At 33.3% G+C, this 22405-nt stretch overlaps 2 protein-coding genes across 3 annotated transcripts; one reads left to right on the top strand and one right to left on the bottom strand.

The window, feature by feature from the left end:
* The first annotated feature begins 9465 nt into the window (after positions 1 to 9465).
* Positions 9466 to 13059, top strand: LOC136219555 (mitochondrial outer membrane protein porin of 36 kDa). Its single transcript, XM_066006998.1, has 6 exons — positions 9466 to 9624; positions 9750 to 9817; positions 10869 to 10979; positions 11632 to 11718; positions 11928 to 12136; positions 12455 to 13059. Exons 1-6 carry the CDS (start codon positions 9576 to 9578, stop codon positions 12759 to 12761), a joined length of 831 nt encoding a protein of 276 aa, XP_065863070.1. The 5' UTR covers positions 9466 to 9575; the 3' UTR covers positions 12762 to 13059.
* Positions 13060 to 15809: 2750 nt separating this feature from the next.
* LOC136219554 (hypersensitive-induced response protein 2) lies at positions 15810 to 19941 on the bottom strand. Of its 2 annotated transcripts, none has more exons than XM_066006997.1 (6): positions 19783 to 19941; positions 17663 to 17854; positions 17338 to 17458; positions 16735 to 16826; positions 16554 to 16650; positions 15810 to 16418 (listed from the first exon to the last, which is right to left on the bottom strand). In XM_066006997.1, exons 2-6 carry the CDS (start codon positions 17849 to 17851, stop codon positions 16060 to 16062), a joined length of 858 nt encoding a protein of 285 aa, XP_065863069.1. In that variant the 5' UTR covers positions 17852 to 17854; positions 19783 to 19941; the 3' UTR covers positions 15810 to 16059. The 2 variants fall into 2 exon arrangements, with proteins under 2 accessions (XP_065863069.1, XP_065863068.1); XM_066006996.1 differs by lacking the exon at positions 19783 to 19941 and adding an exon at positions 19363 to 19518.
* Positions 19942 to 22405: the final 2464 nt, after the last annotated feature.

The following is a 22405-nucleotide window of genomic DNA, read 5'->3' as shown; positions in this document are numbered from 1 at the left end:
AAGACTAGGGTCGCTAGAAAAAGGCATTTACCTGCGGTCGATTTAGACTAGGGTCGCTAGAAAAAGCCATTTACCTGCGGTCGATTTAGACTAGGGTTGCTAGAAAGAGCAATTTTACCTGCGGTCGATTTAGAGACTAGGGGCCCCAGAAGGAGCGTTCGCCGGCAGCCGATTCAGAGGCAAGGACGGGACAACCAAAGTGAAGATTGAAGACAAGATAGGCACTTGCGACATGGAGATCAGGTATTTCTCCTCCCACTCTATAGGTGTCTTTTACTTTAATATATTTCGCATTGCATGTGTTGAATTCACGAAAAGAGGTTTTTGAAAAAGCACACACGTCACTGTCAAAAATAGAAAAGTAGGGGCAACTGTAGACACCGGGATCGGAGGACCAATGAAGAAAAATTATAAAAAGGGATCCAAATCAGTCGATTGAAATAAATGATGAGTCAATAAAAATAATAATGAAAAAAAAACGTTGTTCGAAGGAACCGTGGAGACCGGTTTGATCGAATTCGGAAATCGAATCGAGATGACGGGCGAATCGGTTCCGCGAGTGAAATCTTAAATCATCTGGCCGAGTTCGGGGTATTTCACACCATTTTCTTACTAATTTTATTATTAATAAAATCTCGGGATGATAGAGGGTTTTATTTTGGTATTCGAGCAATCCAAATAATATATATATATATATATATATATGGTTTTGTAAAAGGATCAATTTTATAAAAGCTAATAAAATTGGCTTTGACGAAAATCAATCGTTATTGATTTTGGTTGTTTTTAGATGTATTTTATTTAGTTAAACTTATTTATTTTTTTTAATATATATAAACGCGGCCCCGTCGGGGCCGGTATTTACGTCACGGGCCGTTGGACGTCCTGTGACGAGGGCTGGGCCGCCCAGGCCCAGCCCTCCCTGCACTTGGCATTCGGCCAAGTGCAGCAAATGCACTTGGCCGAATGCCAAGTGCATTTGTGAGCTTTTATTTAAAAAAAATAAAAAAATAAAAAAATAAAAAAATAAAAAAATAAAAAAATAAAAAAATAAAAAAATAAAAAATGAAATAACAAATAATGATAATGATAATAATAATAATCATAACAATAAAGCCATCTAGCTTACCTTTGGCTCCAAGTTGGCTTGGAGCCAAAAATAAATTATGTTTGGGGCTCCATATGCCTATAAATAGGATGGAGTCCCAAGGCATTAGGGGGGGAGAAAAAATCCGAACCCCTGAAAAAATTCGACGAGATCCGAATTCGCCCAAAAACCCAAAAAACCGACTCAAAACACTATCAATCGACTTGATTTGGCATCTCTATTACCGATTGAGAGGTAATAATCCGAGGAACTAGACCCGTTTACTCTTTCATTTCATTCTTTATTACGTTTTTATTGTTTAGATCTACTCCTTTACTCTTTTATTTGCACTTTTATTGCTTAAACTTGTCAAATTAATTTTCTTCTTTCATTCTACAAACACTTGAGTTTGGATCTAAAATAAAAACCTCGTTTTATGTCCCAATACGAACCGTGACCCCATTTAGGGGTAGTTCGGGACTAAAACGTTGTAGATCTAGATTTAGAAAATGTTTTAATTAATGTTTTAAAATAAAACATCATTTTGGGAGTTTCCGTTATAGACTATGACCCGATTCGGGTAGTTCGGAGGCCAAAAATGATAGAATAGATTAGATCTAAAGCTTTTGAATAAATCTGGAAACTGTTAAGAGCTGTTTCTGTAATTTCACTTTTTCTTTCGGTAAAGGCGGTTTACCGATGGATTTTCCGTCGTTAAAGCTGATGGAATTCGGAAAAAATGCCTTTTAAACCATTTTTTCTTAACTTTTTGATATTTGGTCCCTAATATATGTATATATAATTATGTAATTATTTTATTAAAATCATTTTGTGGTATATAACTAATAATTATCTATTATATATTTACTCATTTTGTGTTTGGGTATTATTTATATTAATCTAACTTTGTAAAAATATATATATGTATATATAGGTTTTCTTTAAGCCCATTTAAGCTATATCTAATTATTATTTTTGTGGATCATTTGCTTGGCCCATTTGGAATGATTTATAAATGCTTTTAGGTTATTAGATATTATTTTGGGTATTGATATTGGGATGTACTTTTAGGTGGGTTAATTTCCATATAGCTATTGTGTAAAAACTAATTTGGGGTTAAATGTTATTTTCTCATTCATGCACTTTATTCATTATTTTTACATATTTTGAATTAGGATAAAAAGTATACTATACTTAGTGTTATTTTTCTTTTTATTAGCATATATCAATAACTATAGTACATATTATGTTTTTACCTTATTTTTAATCTATAGGTGTAATCACCATCTTTTACTAAAAAGGTATATATATGTATATATTCCTTTTTTATTCTTTAGACATTTATATGTATATTTTAAATGGGTTTTGTTTGGTAATTGTGATTTAATTTGTTGTGATTATGATAAGTAAAGATTCAATTGAGTGAAAAAAGGGGAAAATAAACCACAAAAAGAGATTTCAATTTGGTTATTCAAACTAAAGTTTTTCTAGATATTCTTAAAGTGTAAATAAAAGGTTTTTCATCATTTCAAACGATTTCCTAAAACATCACGTTTTAAAACCTTAATTCGTTCCAACGATGGATTAAGTGAACCTTGTAATTAAAACCGTTTCTTAAATTGTACATAATGGAGTTTTGAATCGTTTTCTTATCCAAATGGTTTTGTACAAAAATAAATGGACTTGTATGCTTAATCACGTTTTCTTGTTAAAACTTTTTATCTCACACTTTCAAACACTCGAATCGTTCCAACGGCGATTCGAGTCGATATCATGTAAATTAACGGGGTTTTGAAACGTACCTAAATTGTTCCAACGGTGATTAAGGTACGAACCATGTAAATAAACTCGTTTTGTGGAATGAGCTTAACTTAGAGTTAGCGTATAATATGAAGTATAAATCACATTGTGAATAAATCAATTCTTTCTTCTCCCCCTCTCTCTCCTATGTACTTTAAATTTATGCAAAATGGGTGATTCTTTACTAAGATGGCTTTTAATGACATGCTCAAAACGGTTTTCAAAGCGAGAAAGAAAAGGTTTCAAATGAATTTTAAACTTAAAGAAATATGCGATTAGTCCGTTATCGCCTAACACGCTGAGTAGGAGGCCGGTGGTTCATAACCGGGCGATGTCGGGGTTCCTAGTAGCCTTTCTCCGGAAAGGAGCTAGCCTTCTCGGCTCGTACCTAAGTTTCCCGAACCCTCACCGGTCTCCCGCAAGGGATCAGTGTTCATTTTCCCATTCGTGGGTGGCGACTCTTCCATACTCCGAGCTCCGGTCCTGCCGAGCAGCTTGATTCCACGACTGGTTGCTTTCGGCGCCAATCACCGCCTACGTCGCCATGAGGTGTCCACCTCCCGGTCCGCCCGGGCGAGGCCGTTCGACACCTTGTCTAACACCAACCATCATCTGAAGGTGCATCAGACGGCAACGAGCCCCGTGACAGATTTATATCTTGTAGGACGATGGTTTTTAACCGTCGTTTGAGAGCCTATTTGGCATAGTGAATGTATCTGTCTCGATACAGCTTGGGACTTCCTCTCCAATAATAGGTAGCCCCGTTAAAGCAACCACATCACGTAAAGTGATGGACATGGGGCCTAACGAGAGAATCAATGAGTTATAAACCAGCGACCAATAATTCAACACCCCTTCAAGTACATTCACACAAGGAGTAATTTCGCAGCGGGTCAAATGAACAAAATCCCTAATGCTAACCTGGTCCCAAACACCCGCATATCTCGGCTCTAAACAATCTACATGTGAAGGATTTGAAGCGGAAGCATGTTGGTATTTAGGAACGAATTTCAAAAATTTTCCCTAAACAAACAATCAGTGTGATCCAATCACTCTGATAAACAGTCAAACATCCGATCTCTGACATCAAATCCTTAACCAAGATCCTTAAGTTCTTCAATAATCAAATTAATATTTATACTACGTGATTGGAAAAATACCTCTTGTAGATTCCAATCGGGTATTAAAGCTTCTCTATTGGTGAAATCTCTAGTCAGTCCATTAAGTCGATTAGATCAAGCCTCGAAGAAATTGATTAATCTTGCTCAAAATCGAAAACTGATTCCGGATCCGATTTTCTGAACCGCAAAAATCGTATCTCACTTTCTCAAAATTATGTATGAATATTCATACATTTCTTTTCCACAATCATCTTATGGATTGAATTCTGAATTCAATCCATAAGGCATGCACTAGGACATACACGTGTCCTAGTGCATGTAATTTTTTTTATTTAATATAATAATAATAATAATAATAAATTAATATTAAATATAATAATAATAAAAATAAATTTTAATATTATATATATAATAAATTTTTTTTTTTTTTGGTAGAAAAGGAAAAGAAAAATGAATAACAACAAACTACCCAGGAATTAGCCTAGGGAAGCTAACCCCAATCCTATCTTCTAAGAGAAGATGAGAGATGAAACTAGGGGAAACAGGAAGGGTAGTAACGCCTAACGTCCCTTCATGGCCCGCCGCCGCCAAGCGATCAGCAACACGATTCTGCTCTCTAAAAATGTGTCTGAACTCTACGAACTCAAAGGAGGAGCAAAGCCTTATAATAGCTTTGATGAGGTTGCGACTGTTAAGACCCATAGAATGATTCTCAGAAATCATTTTGATTGCTTCCAAATTATCAGACTCCACAGAGAGCCTCTTAACACCCATCCTTTTAGCAAGATTGATTCCAGTAAGAATAGCCCAGAGCTCCGCAGAAAAGGAAGAACCCAACCCTAAATTCTGGGAGAACCCAGAAAGCCAGACGCCCCCTACATCTCTAAGCACACCTCCAGCCGCAATCTTACCGTTACTGAGGCAGGAACCATCAGTATTCAGCTTCACAACCCCCTCTCTTGGCCTGCTCCATCCCACGAGATGGACATCACAACACTGAGAGGCTCTGGCAAGGGACTCTCCTTTGAAACTATCGATAATAGAGAAAAGTTTTTTCGAGAAGAAATCAGCTAAGTTTGTCATAAAAACAGTTTTATCTCCAAAAATCTCCTCGTTTCTCCATTTCCAAACTTGGTGACAGATAATAGCAAAGAAAATGTCACCATGCTCCATGTATGGAAGCAACTTTCCTCTAACACCATCAGAGAACCAGTCGACCTCAAAGGAGTTAACATAATTAATTATATTATATTAATAATTAATTATATTATATTAGTATATTATTATTATTATAAATATATATAATAATAATTAATTAATCACTTAATTAATTATTAGTATATCTTTAACAAAATCTTAGAGGAGTTAACATAAAATACCTCTAAATTGCAACAGTCAACACTTGACTATTGTATTCTGAAAAAGCCATCAACTTAAATTGAGCAAGAATAATAATTTATAATTTCCTCAATTGAATATCAAACAGTGTTAGAATGTTTTGTCAATCCCATTGACATATTCAATTGTGTCAATCAATTAATTAAAACACTTTTAATTAATCAATTTAACTAAAGCTTGATACAAACAACTTGTATGTGTGTGACTTTCTAGGTTCATCTTTAACTGGCATTAGAGACATAATAATAACACTTATTAATTATGTTAGGAATCCAATTCCTTGTACTACAAGTGTATCCTATATAAGCTTAGCTTATATATACTTATAGTCATCTAAAGGTCAAGATCTCCAGCTAACACACTGCGCCATGACGTCCCAATTAAAGAATGAAGTTACTTGAACTTATAATTAAACTAATTATGAACCATCGATCATAATTTTCATGCACTAAAGTCCTTTCATTAAAAATCCCGATCTTGACTAGAGCCACAAAGTGTCAAGCTCTAATTGTCAAGATACTAAGAAATATTGATTAAGTCTTTGATAAAACAAGACTCTCATCAAGAAACCATTCCTTGATACTTATCTCATCAGATGAGTCTTATTGTCCTGGTCAGGAACTCATTCCATCAAAAAACCAATCAATAACTATCTTAGGATTTATCTCTATTTACTTAGAGTAATGAATCCTCTATTAGCAAACTCTTGTTACACAACACAACTAACTATAGCGATTCACTGCCGGATTACCAGAATTAAGATCCCAGTACAAAGCAGGAACAAATTATAATTACCTGCGCAAGAACAACTAAGTTTCCTCAAGTCAAAGGACTATATGCACTATTATGACCTAGATAATAATTATGTTGACTAGGAGTAAACATTTGTGCAATTATTATCTAACGTCACAGTTCGAACCATTCACCTCTTTGAATGTCCACATATTTATTCAGATATCAACATATCAAACAGAATGAGATTTTCTGTTTCTGATTAATATCTCATACTAATCAAGAAAATAAACAGAGGTGATAGTCTAAGGATAGATAAGTGTCCAATTCATTATCCACCGACTATGAACATTTAAGATTATTATTTCACCAAAGAATATATCTCATTATTATTAACTCTTAATAATATTATCTCTTTGTAAATAATCTTTGGACTAATGTATATATATTCATTAAGTAATTAAACAATACAAATAATTACATATGAACACATATATTATTAACTGTCAGTTGGATACACAATTCACCCTGTATAATATACAAAAGGAATGACCTAGGGCATACAACACTTACAACATGGTCATTCCATCCAGTGTAACGACGAAGGAATATCAGTCCTCTTTTATTTTTAGGGAATTGATAAGTTTCCCTATGAAGGGCCAATTCAGTAGCACTACTCAGGGGATAAGGAGGCAATATGGAGTTATTCACAACAACATGGATAATAGTAAAAGACACTATCCTGAAATTGAATTGAAGACACAATCAATTAAAGCCTACGAATGCTACCTTCAAACACATGATCAGGAAATTGCAAACTTAATTGGAAATTACCTCCTGCAAGCTAAGAGTTATGCCCATGCCGGAATCGACGCGAATGGTGTCAGAATATGAACAACCAGCTGTGACATACAGATACAAAATTTTAGCAATAAATCCTTCACTCACATATGGTAATTCTAAAACTCGTTTATTAAATTCCAATTCAATCTGTCAGTTTTTCAATAAACATGATTCTATAAACGGTAGAATTAACACAAAGGCAAAAGAAAAAATCAGCAAAGAAAAGAAAAAAGAGAAGAAAAGATAGTTTGCATACCCATGGTTGAAAGATTGAGAGCTTGATTCTGAATATTTGTTGAGCTTTGAGAAAAGAAAATGGCAGAAACAAAAAAAAAACATAAAAGAGGAAGAAGAATTGCAGTTGATAAAAATTGAGAGTTTTAAAGGATAAATCCTAAAAATCCTGCAGGATTCTGATCCTATAATCTTTATTAGAAAAAAAAATCAGATATTTGATAAAACTATTCTTTTATATTTTCATGTATATAGAAAGCTTATATTTAATTTTAGGATATAGTTTCCATTTTTATAAATAAAAGAAATAAAAAGAATGGAAAAAAATATAAACTGACCTCCAGCTCGGCGAGCTGAAGGCCAGTCCTTGCCTAGAATCCGTTTCGGTCCATCAGACTTCTCCAAACGCACCCGAACGGAACCACGAGCTAACCCACGAACCCTAACCTACCCCCACATATATGCCTAGCCTTAAAAGTCCCTTTAACCACAAGGTAGTGATGTGATGTAACATGGAAGTTCAGGGAAGTTAGTGAGGTGGCAAAGTAGAGGGCAAAATCTGAGAGAAAAAATAAAGGTTAGTGAGTTAATTAATTACTCAAAATGCCATCTCAAACTACTATAAATAGACACTCCATTCTTCATAATTATTCATCAATTCAATACATCAAAACCCCCTTCCTAAGTTCCAATGCTTAGTTCTTAAATTCTTCATTTTGTTCTTCAAGTTATTAGTTCTAAATTCCCTTTTCTAGCTCTTTTAATCTTCAATTCAAGTCTTTAATAGCCTATTTTCAAGTTCTTTCCATTCAATTTAACATTCATAAGTCTCAAGTTTTCCAGATTCGTCCAGTTATTTTCCAAGCTCGATTTCGTCTATTTAGAGTCCGATTTTGCTTTCAATTCCTTTTAGATATTTGTTCCTGACTTCCTGAAGTTAAATTTAGCCTTTTGATTCGCCCAATTATATGTCCAGAAACTCTATTTACAAGCCAATCTTTGCACCCCAAATCGTTTAGACATTCTGTTTCCAACTTTTAGCATAATTCGTCCAGTGATTTTCCAAGCCCGTTTTCGTCTATTTAAAGTCCGTTTTAGCCTCTGATCCCTTTTAAACATTTGTTCATGATTTCCTGAAGTTAAATTTAGCCTTTTAACGAGCTTGATTCCGTGTTCGTAAGTACTCATACCGTTCCTTCGAAATTGAAGGCCAAATCTGCCTCATACTTGCCTACTACAAGTCAGAAATTTTCTAGATCAATTCCGCTCTTGCCAAACCAACCACGGTGTTCCGAGGACCTCAAACCGACGCCAAAATTCAATGTCTAGCCGAGATAGCTATTGTGGCTCCGAGTTTGTCGTTGAATTTCAATTTTTATTATTATTGCATTTCAATTATGTATTGATTTGTTTTTCCAATTCAATTGATTTATCTATATGTCTAAGTATAGAAATATTTCAATTGTAAATAATTTCATTTTATTCTTTGAACATATGTATTCAAACCTTCATTCATATCAATACAATACAAATTATTCACAAAATCTTATGTTAATATCGCACTTTTAATTTATTTATTTTACCCGTTTTTAATTTACCCACATTAGCTTAAATAAAAATAATTTATCTAGCAAAGTTTCTTAACGGTGTTAGAGGCCAATAGAGAGTTTTTCAATCATTGCGTCCTTCGCCAATCACTTTATTAGATTTCAAGTTTTGACGCGCAATTCCATAAACTTAACCAACAAAATAACTGAGAAATAATTTCTCTGACACGTCCGCACCCTAACCGCACGTAACAATAGTAAAAATTAGTATATTTACAAAATATTGCTAACAACTCTGTTAAAGTTCCACTAACTGTATACGGAGAGAAATATCAAAATTTAATAAAGTAATATGAATAACATGCACGTAGTTATCAAGACCTAAATTATTACTACTAGTATTTTGTAATATTAAACATACATTAATATTGTTTTGTATCCGAAATCTAAATTGGTATTCTAAAAAACGTTAGGTCCATTTTGTATCTTATCGAGATAGTTATTAGTATTGAAAAAGAAAAGAGAGAAAAAAAAAAAAAGAGAACCGCGCAGCCGAATATTCCCAGGTACCCCTGTGTCTCAATCTCGAAGTCACAACAAACCAGCACACTTTCGGAGGACATAATCAACGGCCACAAATGCTAATATCTAAACCCAACATCATCCTACGGTGGAAGTAACATCTCTCCATATAGGCCAATTTTTAATTTCAAAGAGAAATATTAGGGTTCTCGCCTTGTTTGAACTCTTCCTCACTCGTTCTCCCTCGATTTTTATTCTCTCAAACTTTATTTTCCATTTCTCGGAGAAATCATGGGGAAAGGTCCTGGTCTCTACACCGATATTGGCAAAAAAGCCAGAGGTACTCTTCTCCTCTCTTGTTATTTAGTTGATTCGTTGCGTTTAGAGATGTTTACTGTTTGGCTTGTTGGTTCCTTTTATGTTTATGATGATTTAGACTGAGTTTTTATTGCTTAATTTCCGTAGATCTTCTCTACAAGGATTATCAAGGAGACCACAAATTCACCGTCACAACTTACACCTCAACTGGAGTCGTGAGTTTTTTTAATTTAATTTTTCTTACGGAAGTTATTTTTTGATTTATTCACTGTTTGATTCAGAGGATAACTATAAGAAAAATGAATCGGATTCGTCGATTATTTAATTTTAGAAATGTCATATCAATTTTTTGACTTTAATGGAAGTTTCAGCTGCATAAGTATTTGATTTTTTAGCTTTCATGTAAGTAGCTACTGCATATGTATATGGCTTTCTTTTATTGAACCCTCTGAATTATAATTGGTTGCACACTGAGCACTGTACATTGCACTATTAAGCCCTCAAACTCGACAGTTGGACTAAAAAAGAGTATACTTAATTAATAATTCAATGTCTTTATTCATGGAAAATTAAATTTTGAGAGCTGAATAATTCAATGTCTCTAGGTGTAATAATAATTTTTTTCCCAAGGTAGGTCAGTTATGAGTTATCATGTAATGGACCATTAAGTTCATGTCTGATTCATTCCAATGTATTATCTTATTTGATTCATCACAATGACATTGTTTCTGAATGGCTTGCTGCTGATTTTTCATTTTTCTATATTTTTCTGATGCTTATCGAATTGTAATGATTATGAAAACTTAATTGCATAGTCAAATGAATATCATTTTTCTTATATATGCTTTTCAATAAATTTTTTATTCCTGCTATTTTTGCTTGTTTCTCTACCTTTTTGTCGTTCTCTGGTTGTTTTGTATGTCATTGCAAGATAAAAAGATCAATAGTTTGCTGGAGTGAACCTTGTGCATGTTGTCATGGTAAACGAATTTTATGTATCTTTAAATTACTGGGAATTTGTGAGGGAATGGTTGGACATCTGGCTTGGCTACTTATTTCTTATGTATGCATTATGTGTAGGACTTGTATGGATGTTTATAATTTTGAAAAAAGGGTGTGGTGGTGTAATTTGTACTTCTTTTATCTCCTTGTAAAACTCTGCTAACATTTCACTGCTTTATGACTGAAAGGCTTATGTGTGCTTTTCATAATAAATGATAAGGCACGTGTAGTCATATTCTAATGTTCAGTTGATTATTGTTTCAGGCAATCACTTCAAGTGGAATTAAGAAAGGTGAGTTGTTTTTGGCAGATGTAAGCAGTCAGTTTAAGAACAAGAACATCACAACTGATGTAAAAGTAGACACAAGTTCCAATGTAAGTTCTAGAAGCTTATGGGGTACTCAGGAGCCTCTTTTCTAATTTGTCTTAATTTATTTATGCTAGCCAGATGCTTATTTATGCATTCTTTGCTATTTTCATGCATATAAATTCTCATATTCATATAGTTACTTTCACGTAGTATCATAAAGCATCAGAAAATGTTCAGTGCTGGAGTTTGCTCTTTCTAATTATTTATTTTGCAATTTCACTATTGTGTGATCCATGCATGTGTTCCACAATTTTAATATCATTAGGACTTGGCAGCATGGGAACTGTGAAGAGGTTATTTTTCTTGAGTTAGAAATTGGTAGTTTTGTGAAGCAGAAAGTTGTGACAAAGTTAATATGGTGGATATTGTAATTTGCCTTCAACTCCATCATATGCCATACTGTGTCTCCATTAGACGTGGCATACTTCTTTCCGTGTCATCACATTTTCTGCTGCAGATATACTAAATCACATTGGGAAATAGTTATGGAAGATAATGTTGCAATACCTTGGTAGACGATGCATTAGCTGCATCTAATTTAGCACTTGCACCTGCATTTTTAGATAATTCAGTTCCTTTCTATATTTGTTCTTTTAACTGTATGAAATTGTCAGATAAAGTTTTGATGGTTCAACTAATAAATTATGTTTGTTGTAGCTTTTCACAACCATCACCATTGATGAGCCAGCTCCTGGACTGAAGACAATTTTTAGCTTCAAAGTTCCTGATCAGAGATCTGGAAAGGTAAGCAGCCTTTGAGCCCTTGCTAATTAATTCAGTGATGCTATTATTATATCTACATGCTAGTTGAATACGGCATGTTTATGGACCTGTTGGTCATGTTCAATTATGAGTGTAGTTCTTGATTGATGGAAAATTTACATTTTACACATTTAGTTTGTTGCTACTCTTGTCCAGTCTAATGTCTTTCTCATTTGTGATGATGCGAACAGGTTGAACTCCAGTATCAGCATGAGTATGCTGGGATAAGCACTAGTATTGGGTTGACTGCAAATCCCATTGTTAACTTCTCTGGTGTGGTGGGAAAAAATTGTATTGCTCTTGGGACGGATCTTTCTTTTGATACTGCCAGTGGGAACTTCACTAAATTGAATGCTGGTTTGAGTTATAACCATGGTGATCTTCTTGCTGCCTTGACACTGTAAGTAGTTCCTTGTGCAGTAATATTGGTATCTTTTTAATCATTTATATATTATGCCCAGGTTCAATCTTTTCAGTGTAGTAGTGGTACGTTGCTTACTTAATACATCCTTTACTATTAAAGCATTCGAGATGTGATGCAATGATGATCTCCCGCCCCTCCACCGCTGTTTAGAATAAAAACTCAGATGTGGAGCATATATTAACATTTTACATACAAATTTGAAGTCTAATATTTTTGTGTTGTTTGTGTCTCTTTGATTTATATGGTTCCAATTATATATTATCTTTTTACTCACTCGCTGTCTTCTGGTGGCAGGAATGACAAAGGCGACTCCCTAAATGCTTCTTATTACCATACAGTGAGTCCACTAACCAATACAGCTGTTGGTGCAGAGCTGACACACAGCTTTTCAAGCAATGAGAACACATTGACTATTGGTACACAGCATGCACTTGATCCTTTGACCAGTGTTAAGGCTCGGGTGAACAGCTTTGGCAAAGCTAGTGCCCTTATCCAGCATGAGTGGCGCCCCAAGTCACTTTTCACCATCTCTGGAGAGGTAGACACCAGAGCAATTGAGAAGAGCGCTAAGATTGGATTGGCCTTGGCTCTCAAGCCCTAGATAGAGCAGCTTTTTTGCGGGCTGACCGGAAGATTTTTCCTAGGAATGGAGAACAATAATGAGGAATAATGATAGATCATCCTTTTGTTTTAAAAAGAAAAAAGAAATTTGAAACATCCATCTCTTTCTGTTGTCATATTGGGTCTCTGTGGTGGATATGGCTTGTAGAAAATAATTCTAGTTGGTGTCAGGAACCATCTTCGATTTGTTTAATTTCGATTTTGCCTCAGCCCTAAGTATGGGATATACATGATTTTGATGAAATTACTGCATAATGATCACTATTATTTTCAATGTATTTCACTGAGCTGTCAAGTTACTGAGTATGGTGCGGATCATGATCTTTGTGTTGATCATGAACTTGCTGGTGTATAAAAAGACTGAATCGGAAATTAATAAAATCATTAGGTGTTTGAAAGAATCATGCTAGATGTTAGCCTGTTCTTGAATGTTCGGGTCCTCAAATGGTTTTCTAATGACCTGCTTGATGCTGTGGGGATTACAAGATAATGGGACAAATACTCATGCTGATAGGAAAATGTTTTTTGTTTTTTTGGCTCTTCTATTTTATTTGCTAAGATTTGACATTCTATTTTCTGTTAAAATGTAGGATAGATTATATACTTGGCCTATAATTTTTACCTTATAACAAGTATAACTTTTACCTTATAATTTTCAATCCATCCCTTGTGTGTTGATCGTCTCTTTTGCTCGTCTTGATCTATGGCTTCGGGGCAAACGCAATGTGGCATTCAATGAATTCATCCTGCCCTTTAAGTCCAAATTCAATATCTACGTTCCCGAACTTCTTTTCTTCGGCGATTGATCTCTTTTAATGCACAATGCTTGCTGATGGAGGGTCTCCGTTTTTCTTTTCATTAATGAAAGACATATATAGCTCATATTAGCCTCTAAATTATACTTTGAAAATCAATTAGCTTTCCAAACTACTAAAACCACCAATCAAACTTCTAACCTATATAGAAATCAACAATTCTCTTCCTCTTATCTAATGATGTTAAGAATTAATAGTAATCTAATCCTATTATAACAATTAAATACATAATTAATATTGTATAGGGTATGAAATATATTCATGTCTCAAAAAGGATCCAAAATCAAATAGAATTTCAAAAAGGAAATGAAGTCAGAAACTTTATTAAGAAGGGAGAGATCTCTGACTTTTGCCAATGGGAAATAGGAATAAAATCCAAGATGAAGTGAAGATATAGAAATCATAAAAAAAAGTGTTAATTATGTATTTAATTGTTGGATTAGAATTAAATTACTATTATTTCTTAAGATCATTAGTACAAAGGGTGTGAATTGTTGACTTCTAAATAACTTAAGGACTTAATTGGTGATTTTAATAGTTTAGAGACTTAATTGATTTTTAAACTATAGTTTAAGGGCAATATAAGTGTTATGCCTTAATGAAACGGCCTGCCAATCATTATGGACTCAAATCTAATCCATTAAATATCTTTACCTCCTCTTCTTGCAAGCCTTCTTTTTCTAAGGCTACAGTGACGATGATGATCAAATGCAGAAAGAGTGCATGGGAAAGAGAGAAGATGGACGGGGAGAGAAAGTAAAGAGATGGATTTAAAGTTAAAAGAGTGTTTTTTTTTTTTTCCCTAATATTAAGTGAGGTCTATATTTCATTTTGAAGAAAATGAAAAATAATAATCAGTTATTTTGTAGGTGTTGTATATTATATGTAAAATTGAAAGTTATATATGAACATGCGAAGTTGTAAGAAACGTCTGCAATTTACCTTACAATACATGTATATGATCAAAGTTAAGCATGCCATTTGTTTATTTCTGACGCAGTGTAGTGATATAGTACATTTTTTAATAAAAAGATATAGTATTTGCTTTATTTGTTTTCCTTATAGGCATGAAAATTGAAAAGGTTAAAAGAGTATCAAACTTGTACTCTTTCTAACCCTCAAGTCTATATTGTGAAAATATATCTAGTTATTATTAGGACAAATATTGATGTTGAGTTGCGGTCTGAGGACCAAGAGATATTTTGCTTCCCAAACAGTAGGATGGAAAATGTTATCCTTTTGTTTTAGCTCTTCTATTTTATTTGCTAAGATTTAACTTTCTGTTTCTATTAGCAGTAAAAGCTGCTTTTACAACTTGCCTATCAATCACAATAACCCTCAATGTGTTAGCAGTAAAAACTGCTTTTGGTAAACCCTCAATGTTTCCTCGCAACCTCTTCTCAATGTCTCCTTCGAAGTTATTTATAAATTCATACTGTATACTTTTTATTTAATTATTTAGATTATTTTTTATTAATTTTAAAATTAAATCTATATATTGATGTAAGATATGTTTGTATTGGACAATCTCCAACCCAATATCAAATTGATGCTAGGAACATCATCAAACCGTATTCTCATTTTGATAAATACGGTTTTTTCCTTCAAATTTGATATTACATCAAAAATTTATAATCTTTTTACTTTTTCGAATACTTTTTTATATATAAATATAATTATTGTATATTTTGTTATATAATAATATTATTTGAAAGGGAATTCTGTGTTTGGGGAAAGGAAATAATGAAAGGAGTTTGAGTAAAAAGACTGGAGCAATATCAAAACAGAGAAATAAAATGAGGAAAATACAGTTTAATATGTAGCAAAAATGATGAAATGGGTTGAAAATAGCCGTCATTTTATATACTAACAGATAATTTTACCTAAAACTAATAATCAAATACCAAACATCAACAACATACAAAAAAAAAAAAAAACATATGAACCAAACAAACCTTTAATCTAAGTATAAAACTCTTAGCCCCGATGATTTTTAGAGCCCATTTAGTTCTCATGTTCCTGTTTGATGATAGATAGTAGATATTATTTTTCGAATACAAACAGCTGTTTCGAAATTTTACCACAATTTTATCTCATATTTACAATTAAAAAGCAAAAAGTAATTACGAAAAAATGAAACATACAGAGTGCATTTTAATTTTATACTGCTATACAAGAAAATAGAACACTTTGCCATCCAAAATACCACATCATCTGTAGAACCTCCGACTTTTCATATAAACCTTATAAACAACAAAGCCATAACAAATAAACTAGACAATTTTGCTTATGTAGTCCCATCTAAGCACATGCAGGAAACCAAGTGCTCTGAAGAACTATACAATACCATATACAAGAAAAGCAAGATCGAAAAGCTTAAATACACCGCCACCCCAAATTTATATGAACATAAATATCTTCTAATGATAATATAAATACTAAAACCCACTTGCTGTATGTAGGCTAATGAGTTAAACTAGCCTGAAGAAGACCATCCCTGATCTGTGTGACAACGTCTCTCACCGCACCAGGTCCATGAGGAACAAAAACAGCGTTTGATTTCGAGGATGCTCCAATCTCTTTCATGGTGTCGAAATACTGAGTAACCAGAACCATGTCCATCACATCCTTCGAACTGGTTCCTGGCACATTCTCCGAAAATGCTAGAACACTGTCCCTCAGTCCATCGACAATGGCCTGACGCTGCCTGGCTATACCAAGCCCCGCAAGATACTTGGACTCTGCATCTCCTTCAGCTCGCTTAATCTGCAGTATCTTTTCCGCCTCAGCCTTTTCATTGGCTGCCAACCTCATTCTAGCAGCTGTTGTTACAATTAAAAGAGATTACATCGGATAAAATCGAACAAATACAAATGCTAATTCCAGATTTTCTTTCTCTGGCCATGAATATGAGTGGATAGATAATATGAAAGATACAGGAGAATAAAATGACAGACCTGCATTAATCTCATTCATTGCCCTCTTCACATGTTCATCTGGTTCAATATCCACAATCAGAGTCTGAACTATCTCATATCCATAATGTGACATGGCCTGCATATTCACAGTTAAAGATAATCAAAGAGGAAGAGTACGTGATTTGATAATAAATCTGACCACTTAAACACTGGAAAGTACCTTTTCAAGTTCCTGTTCAACAGCTTTTGCTATGTCATTCTTCTGTTCAAAAGTTGAATCCAACTCCAATTTGGGAACACTTGCCCTAATAACTAGAGAAGCAACACGTAACATCAGTCACACAAAGGTAAAGAAAAGAAAGGCCCATACAATCTATATGCCAAAACACATCATATCATACACCACCATTGGAAAGAAACCCATGACCTCCAGCACTGCACCAACTCCGATCGAAAAAGAGGCACAAAAATTTGTGCATATATTACTAATTCCAAGAGCGCAATTCACAAGTTGGAATATCTTAAAATATTTTATTTATCTATGGCTTCTAGTTTTAAATCATGTTCACAATAAAAAAAAAAAAAATTATATGCATAAACCCTGTGGAGGTGAAGGATCATATGCCATTATAACATTAAGCATAGCATACATGAAATCGAAACAATCTGAAATTGTAAAATTCAAGATTTAAACTAGATTAGCAGCCAATAGAATATGATATCGAAGGGCATCAGAACCTGGAGAAACTAATAGACAAGGAACATTTAGAACTTAATTTCACCATCTCAAGCCGAAAAAAAAAAATCATTCATGGTTCCATACCATCAAAGACATAGGCTTGGATCTGCGCTCTCGTATTGCTGAGCTTATAGAAAGCATCTTCAGCCTTTTCTGCCAGTGCCCGATATTGTACGGAAGCAACCACAGTAACAAAAACATTATCCTGTGTGCAAAAATAAGAGCTGATAAATTCACACTTTAATCTCTATAAAGTTTAGACAATACAATGGCACCACACACAAAGAAGTTTGAGCTCACAACACTGAACATATGCATCTTGCAGTATAGGTGCATGACATGATTTCAAAGGAACCCCACAAAATACAACGTTGATAACTTCGTAATGGTAATTATGCAGGTAGCATACCTTGGTTTTGGTTTCACATCGAACATCCAGTTGCTGCACACGCAAGGAGAGGTAACCAGCTACCTGGCTTCCCAAACACCAAGGCAAACAGTGACAACCAGGCTCAAGCACATCTTCAAATTTCCCAAATGTTTCCTTGATGGCTACAGTTGACTGGTCCACTTGAAGGCAACCCAGAGCTTGTCCCATTTTCTATTGACAAGTACATCAAATTATTAATAATTTTTCAAGAATTATACAGTCAGATGCTAATTATCCTTGCCATCCCTCATGGAAATTAAAAGCACCACCTCAATCAGAAAACAAAAAGAAAAGGAAAAAGGAGATCTAAATAGAAAGAAATAAACACAGAACACCTAATGATCAATAATTTATCTTTAAACACTTGAACTGACCATCTCTATAGACCAATAAAAGACAAATAAATAAGCAACTACTCCAAAACAAGAACAAATTTCATAACCAGGCAATCCCCACCTATACCTAAGCTTAGGGCTGTAATCGAGCCGAGCCGAGCCTTGACCTGCTCAAGCTCGGCTCGCTATAAAATTAACGAGCTCGAGCCCGAGCCGAGCTTGCTATAAAATTAACGAGCTCGAGCCTGAGCCGAACTTTGGCTTGCTCAACGAGCTCGAGCCAAGCTTCGAGCTTGTTTCGAGCCCAAAATCCTCTTTGGACTTGGTTCATTAAGAAAATTATCTAACCATGAATTGTTTGTGAGTAAATCGTTAATTATATTTGTGAAGTTTGCTTGCAAATAACTCTTTAATTCTGTACATAAACAAGCTCACAAGCAAAGTTTGTGAATAAATAAACAAGATGCTTACAAATAGTTCGTCTATTACTCATTTATTATGTTTGTGAACGAACTCATCTAATAGCAAATGAAATAATATTAAGTTTAGATATTTATGAACTAACACAAAACTATATAGTTTTCTACAAAACTAAAATTTGTTCATAAATATTCTAATCAAGCCTAATCGAGCCTGCTCGCGAGCTTTCGAGCCGAGTTTTGGCCTGCTCAAGCTCGGCTCGTTTACGAACCGAGCCAGTAAATCTGCTCACAAGCGACTCGTTTACAAATCGAGCCGAGTCGAGCCGAGCTTTTATCGAGCCGACCACTGAGCCGCTCATGAGCACCTCGGCTCATTTACAGCCCTACCTAAGCTGAACTGTTAAAACAATCAAAAATCGAAAAAATATTCATAAGGCTATATTTCAGTACTAAATAAACCAAAAATCCAATGCTATATATATCAATAAAGAAAGAGAGAAAGTCCGACTTTATTTCTTAGCAACAGCGATGAGAACATACAGCAAATCAATGAATAAGAAATTCAACATGACCTATGAAAATTAACCATTCCTTCAAGTATAGTCAATCAGTAACATCATGTAAAAGCTTTCAGCACAGGAAGTATACTGCACACTATACACCAGGTTTGCAAAATAACAACCAACAATAACACATGAAATTTATCAAACTTTAAGTAACCATATATACAAAAGTGCAAAAAATTCAAAACTTGACTGTAATTTTTAATAGCAATAGCAAAACAACCATCCACCAAAAGTCCAGCAAGAATCTCTATAGGCTCATATATCAGTTAATCAATATTCTGACACTGTTTAAAAACGCCAAAACATATATTTAAAAAAAATGCCCTTCCCAAGAAAAGCTAAAAAGAAATGAATACCTTTCTCTAAAACCGAAAATCACCAAGGTACCAGGGGGAAAACTTAACAAAGAAAAACATCTCTTCATCATATATAGAGATGGATTAAAATGTGAAAGGACCAAAGATACTGACGCGTAGAAGCCATATCCCCACAAGAAATTGCAAATTATATAAATATAAAGAGCTTATTCAATGCTGGATAAGTCAACACGAAATATCTATATTAATGTCACTACACCATCCAAAATTGACAAATCCACTAAGATTATTAATTTCTTTTCCCAAAAAATTAAACGATAAATAGACAAACGCAAAACTTTAACTGCAGCTATTATTTACACCCGGTTTCTGATCAATGCCGAAAATTTGAAATCCAAACCCTAATTTTCTTGTTTGGAAGTAAATTTTAGGGGAAGACGATAAAAATTAATCTCTTACCTATGAAAATTGAAGTGAGAAGCAGTACAGCGCAGAGAGTAGAAAATTGAAAGAGACGTCGAATGAAGATGAATAAATCAGACAAAATTGAGTGCACATGGAACGGAAAGCGATCCGCAATTTCTAGGAAAAGAGTCGAAACGGAAAAACATAAAAGCATGATTTTGGCTTTGCTTTTCGATTGTTTATAAAGGAGAGAGTATGAGATGGGAAGATTCAAACGCGTTTATTGTTAATTAATTACTAGTATTACTTATCTAATACGTCAATTCCTTCTTAAATTGTTTGATTATTATCTAAATATGTCTTTTATTCCTTTTTAAACAATTTATGTTGATCTAGTTCGTATGCACCGAGAATCCACCCAATCACATCAATTGGTAAGGGCAAAAAAACATTTCGGGTTCTCAGACCATCCTTCCATGTTGGCCTGATTTGATGCCTGAACCACTGACCCTAGATTCCGCAAGAGCTATCCATATTCAGCAAGTACAATACTCAGAATAAGAGCAACTATGGTGGAGTTTATTACACATATACAAAAATAATACGGATAACATATACAATATTACTTTTTACTTTTAATTTTCATGAGATCCGCTTGTTATAAAAAAAACTATATATTTATTTAATTAATATATAATTAATAATTTTTATTCAATATAATATTTATTCAAAATGATTCAAAAAGATATTTATTCAAAAAAATAATTAATCCAATATTTAATTATATATTTTCAATAATTTATCACAATTTATAAATTTTAATTTTATTCGATATTTTAATATAGGTGAAGGCTATAGTTACTTCCTTGAAAAAGGAAGTAACCCTTACTTTGCTTGCATAACCAGTGATTGTACTTAAAGTTAATCTAAACCATCCAATTATTTTAGCCGGTGGTTCAATTCTTCCAACTGGTTACTGTTTGTTCCGGTATTTTCAACAATTCTCTCACCTCTTTTTCCACACCACGACTCTCCTACTTGTTTCCTCACTTGTTGAAGATTAATAATTTCAATTCACAACATTATTTATCTGATTATCTATTTGTGATTTTGGAGGACTAATGAGCAAAATAATACTTTATATAAATTTTGCTGGTTTGAAATTATTTGACCATTTGGTCTGCTATTATCTGAGCAGGAATCAATCATATGAATTTTTTTTAGCTTGATGGTTTTCTACTAGTTTGTAGTGTGCCACTGACATTGTTGTAGTTCAGTGGTGAATAGAGAATTGCTCGGTTGGGGGGCCGATTTTATACGTGGTATGTAAAAAAAAATTTGCTAAATCAGTGTCTAATAGGAAAAGATCGAATTTAGAAAAGGTCTAATAGATGAAAAAAATTAGAAATTTAGATTTAACAAAGGCCTAACAGGCCCAAAAAAATAGAAATTGGAAAAATTATACAGAACTTCAGTTTTGAAAAACTATTTACAACTATGTCAAATCATAATTTTGAATTATGTCAAACTAATAAAATCATTATTTTTAAAGATTAAAGTTTATAAATTAGGGATCTAGAATATATTGTCAAGAGTTTGAGATTTATGAATTGGGGTTTAAATTGTTTAAATTACGTATAAAAACATATTTTATTTGGTATATATAGAAAAAAATAACATATTGAGAATTAAATTTGATGATATGATTTAGTTGTAATTTTATAGTCAATTATGCTATCATGTAAAAAGTCCATTTGGATTTAATGATGGCCTACCAGGCAAACAAAATTAGAAATTTAGACTTAAAGATGACCCAACATGCCCAAAAAAATTAAAATTTTGGATTTAGAGAAAACTTAACAGGACCTGGGCCAGTTTTGGGATACTAATATAGCACCCGAGCTAAATTTCTTGAAAATAGGGGGGCTAGAATCACCACAATCTTAGATTTTGTGGAGACAGAGGGGTCAAAACTACTCATGGTTATGTGGTTCCGGTGGCCGGAGGGGCCCGAGCCCCTGTCTCCACCCCTATTGTAGTTTAGTTTAAAAAAATATCACATACAAGAATTCAATTGAATTTGTTTCTCTCAGGGTTGAAATTAAACCCATATTATTTTAAGTAAAATTGTTATTTTATAAGAAATCTAAAAACTTTGTGAAAAATAGAATTTTACGTAAAACTTTTGAACTTTACGTAAATCTTTTATTTTTATACATAATTTGCGTAGATATTTTATTTTTATACATAATTTACGTAAATTTAGACTAATTTTACGTAAAATTGCTTTTACTATAAAAAAATCAATAAGTTTATAAAAACGAGTCTTACGTAAAACATTTTAATTTTACGTAAATCCTTTATTTTTAGACATAATTTACGTAACGTTTGACTAAATTTACGTAAATTTAGTATTTTATAAGAAAAATCCACAAAAATTTAGTGAAAATAGAGTTTTACGTAAAACTTTTGAAATTTACGTAAATCTTTTATTTTTATACATAATTTGTAAATTTAGACTAATTTTATGTAAAATTGGACTAAATTTACGTAAACTTGTATTTTTATAAAAAACAATAACTTTGCAAAAAAAGATGAGTTTTACGTAAAACCATTGACTATACGTATTTTTTTTTTAGACATAATTTATATAAACTTGTATTTTTATAAAAAAATC

The sequence above is a fragment of the Euphorbia lathyris genome, chromosome 2 (assembly GCF_963576675.1).
Source record: "Euphorbia lathyris chromosome 2, ddEupLath1.1, whole genome shotgun sequence".
Lineage (NCBI taxonomy): Eukaryota > Viridiplantae > Streptophyta > Magnoliopsida > Malpighiales > Euphorbiaceae > Euphorbia > Euphorbia lathyris.
Note: the sequence above shows the minus strand (reverse complement) of the source record. Positions and strands in the feature narration are given on the sequence as shown.

Bases quoted from the DNA above. Each gene is read 5' to 3' on its own strand.
- LOC136219554 (XM_066006997.1), bottom strand. From the start codon at position 17,851: ATGGGACAAGCTCTGGGTTGCCTTCAAGTGGACCAGTCAACTGTAGCC. The intron at 16,651-16,734 runs GTACTTTCCAGT...GTGAATATGCAG, and splicing joins TTGAACAGGAACTTGAAAAG to GCCATGTCACATTATGGATA. The intron at 16,419-16,553 runs GTCTGTCATTTT...TTGTAACAACAG, and splicing joins AATGAATGAGATTAATGCAG to CTGCTAGAATGAGGTTGGCA.
- LOC136219555 (XM_066006998.1), top strand. From the start codon at position 9,576: ATGGGGAAAGGTCCTGGTCTCTACACCGATATTGGCAAAAAAGCCAGA. The intron at 10,980-11,631 runs GTAAGTTCTAGA...TGTTTGTTGTAG, and splicing joins AAGTAGACACAAGTTCCAAT to CTTTTCACAACCATCACCAT. The intron at 12,137-12,454 runs GTAAGTAGTTCC...TTCTGGTGGCAG, and splicing joins CTTCTTGCTGCCTTGACACT to GAATGACAAAGGCGACTCCC.